This window comes from Octopus bimaculoides, chromosome 6 (assembly GCF_001194135.2).
Source record: "Octopus bimaculoides isolate UCB-OBI-ISO-001 chromosome 6, ASM119413v2, whole genome shotgun sequence".
Lineage (NCBI taxonomy): Eukaryota > Metazoa > Mollusca > Cephalopoda > Octopoda > Octopodidae > Octopus > Octopus bimaculoides.
The window spans coordinates 84,501,504-84,503,996 of NC_068986.1; the positions used below are offsets into that span (position 1 = coordinate 84,501,504).

At 40.4% G+C, this 2,493-nt stretch overlaps 1 protein-coding gene across 4 annotated transcripts in view; it reads right to left on the minus strand.

Moving 5' to 3' along the window:
- The window catches only part of LOC106875502 (uncharacterized), a 64,589-nt gene that overhangs the window by 40,090 nt on the left and 22,006 nt on the right, over positions 1–2,493 (minus strand). For all 4 annotated transcript variants that reach the window (XM_052968925.1, XM_014923677.2, XM_014923678.2 and 1 more), the window contains exon 3: positions 897–976. In XM_052968925.1, coding sequence (XP_052824885.1) covers positions 897–976 — 80 coding nt within the window. The remainder of the gene's footprint in view (positions 1–896; positions 977–2,493) is intronic.

The window sequence follows — 2,493 nt, forward strand, 5'->3', positions numbered from 1 at the left end:
CTACTGGATGTGTACCTACATATTTTTAACCAAGTGCTTACTATTGCATGGCGATATTGCAATTGTATACTTGGTATGGGTAGAGGTAAATTGGAAATTTACCCACGATTTATACGGCAAATAAGAAAATGGAGAGGATATAAAATCAACAAACATCAGCCAGTAAACATTCCACTATATCTATTAATTAAATAACAAACATGTGTTTAAGTGGTACCACTTAAACATGTTTGTCGATTTTATATCCTCTCCATTTTCTTATTTGCCTTATATATATATATATATATATATATATACATACAATGGGCTTCTTTCAGTTTCCATATACCAAATCCACTCACAAGGCTTTGGTCGGCCTGAGGCTATAGTAGACGACACTTGTCCAAGGTGCAATGCAGTGGGACTGAACCCGGAACCATGACGTTGATAATCAAGCTACTTACCACACAGCCACTCCTGTGCCTACACATGTCCTTTTAACTTTTGTTGTTTTTGTAACCTAGCGGCAAAAAGAGACCGATAGAATAAGAACTAGGCTTACAAAGAATAAGTCCTGGGGTCAATTTAGTTGACTAAAAGGCAGTGCTCCAGCTTCGCCACAGTCAAATGACTGAAACAGATGAAAGAATAAAAGAATATATGTGTACATGTGTGTGTGTGTGTGTGTGTGTGTGTGTGTGTGTGCATGTGTGAGAGGGGGAGACAGTGTGTACGTGTTAACACAGACATACACTCACTACTTAAGCTAATTATTCTCTTGTATATTTATACTTTAGATGTTGAGACGAACTTGAAAGTGGTGTGCTTTGTAACTCAATATTTGGAAATCTAAAATGGAATCATGGTGCAAAGGAGACTTGGAAAGGAATCAAATAAAGATGTAAATTGGTACTTACCTATAGAGGTTCCTTCATAGGAAGCTAGTCGACATTCATTGTAAATATCAACGCAGTATTCTTCACATACACTCATTTTACTGGAAGAAATAATAAAAAAATCCATGCAGTCATAATTTTGTATAACTGTTAGGTTGTCTACCTGTCTGTCTTTCTGTCTATCTGATTATCTGTTTAGTGGTTGCATGCCATGAAAACTTGAGAGAAACAGGCAACTGGACTATACATATTATCAACATTTAATGTCTGCTTTCCATGCTGGCATGGGTGAAGAGATGGCACTCCGTTGCTTATGATGTCAAGGGTTCCAGTTGATCCGATCAACGGAACAACCTGCTCGTGAAATTAACGTGCAAGTGGCTGAGCACTCCACAAACACGTGTACCCTTAACGTAGTTGTCGGGGATATTCACAATGCCTGGTCTGGGAATCGAAACCGCGGTCCTATGACCGCGAGTCCACTGCCCTAACCACTGGGCCATTGCACCTCCACTGGCATGGGTAGAATAGTTTGAAAGTAAACCAGTGAGCTTCAAGGCTGTGTTGAGCTCCAGTGTCCTCTCTGGCGAGTTTCTATGGCTGGATGCCCTTCCTAATGTCCACCACTATATAGAGTGTATCAGGTGCTTTTTTCATGCCACTGGCACTAGTGAGGCTGCCATGTAGCTCATAAGACAGAACAGAGAGAAAAAGGAAATGGAAAAAGCTCCCACCACTAAGAAAATGTATTTGGGAGAGGAAGTTGGAGGTGGGTGATTGTATGCCAGGTGTTGAAAGGCAAAAGTACCATAGAGAGACAAGCAGAAGTGTTTTGTTATAGAGGAGATACATGACTGAAGGAGATAAGATGAAGGTAGTGATGGCGTGCTAGAGCAAATTCTCAAGGAATAAGAAAGAGAGCATAAGGGAGGAAACAGATAGTGGGTTATGGGAGGAGATGAGAGTGGATTCTTTTAGAAGAGTGTGAGGGAGAAGTAAACAAGTGGACATAAAAGTTGTGAGTGATAAACAATGGTGGTGGTGCAGATGATGAGAAATACCAGTATGTAGAAGGGTGAGGTGGGAGATATAGGAATGGTTCAGGAAGAAGAATAGAGCAGAAAGTGGTGGGATGATGTGCAAAGTGTAGGAGCTGTGGAAAGGGAGAAATAAGGATACATTAGGGGCTATAGTAGATGACTCCTAATGGCAGATATGGGAGGGTATTGAGAATGATAGTAGGTAAGAGATTTGTTTAGAATGGATTGGAACAGAGGGGTGAGAGAGCACTGGCTGAAGGCCTAGAAAGAAGGGGATTGACTGAAATAGTGTGGGCTGGGTTGATGAAGAATGGAAGTAGTTCCCGGAATGGGGAGGTGGTTTGGGAAGGGATGTAATAATATGTGCTGATACTACTCACAGATGAGTACAACAGCCAAATAGTACCACAGATGGGAAAGGGGATGAAATCTTAAAAACACCAAAACATTTCAAATCGATATTTTTTTTCTTACAGTTCAACATGTCAATAAGTCACTAATTCCCTTCCCTCCACCTACACTATAAACTGGCACCATAATATATAATAAAAATACACTTTCACATCTTTACACTAAAC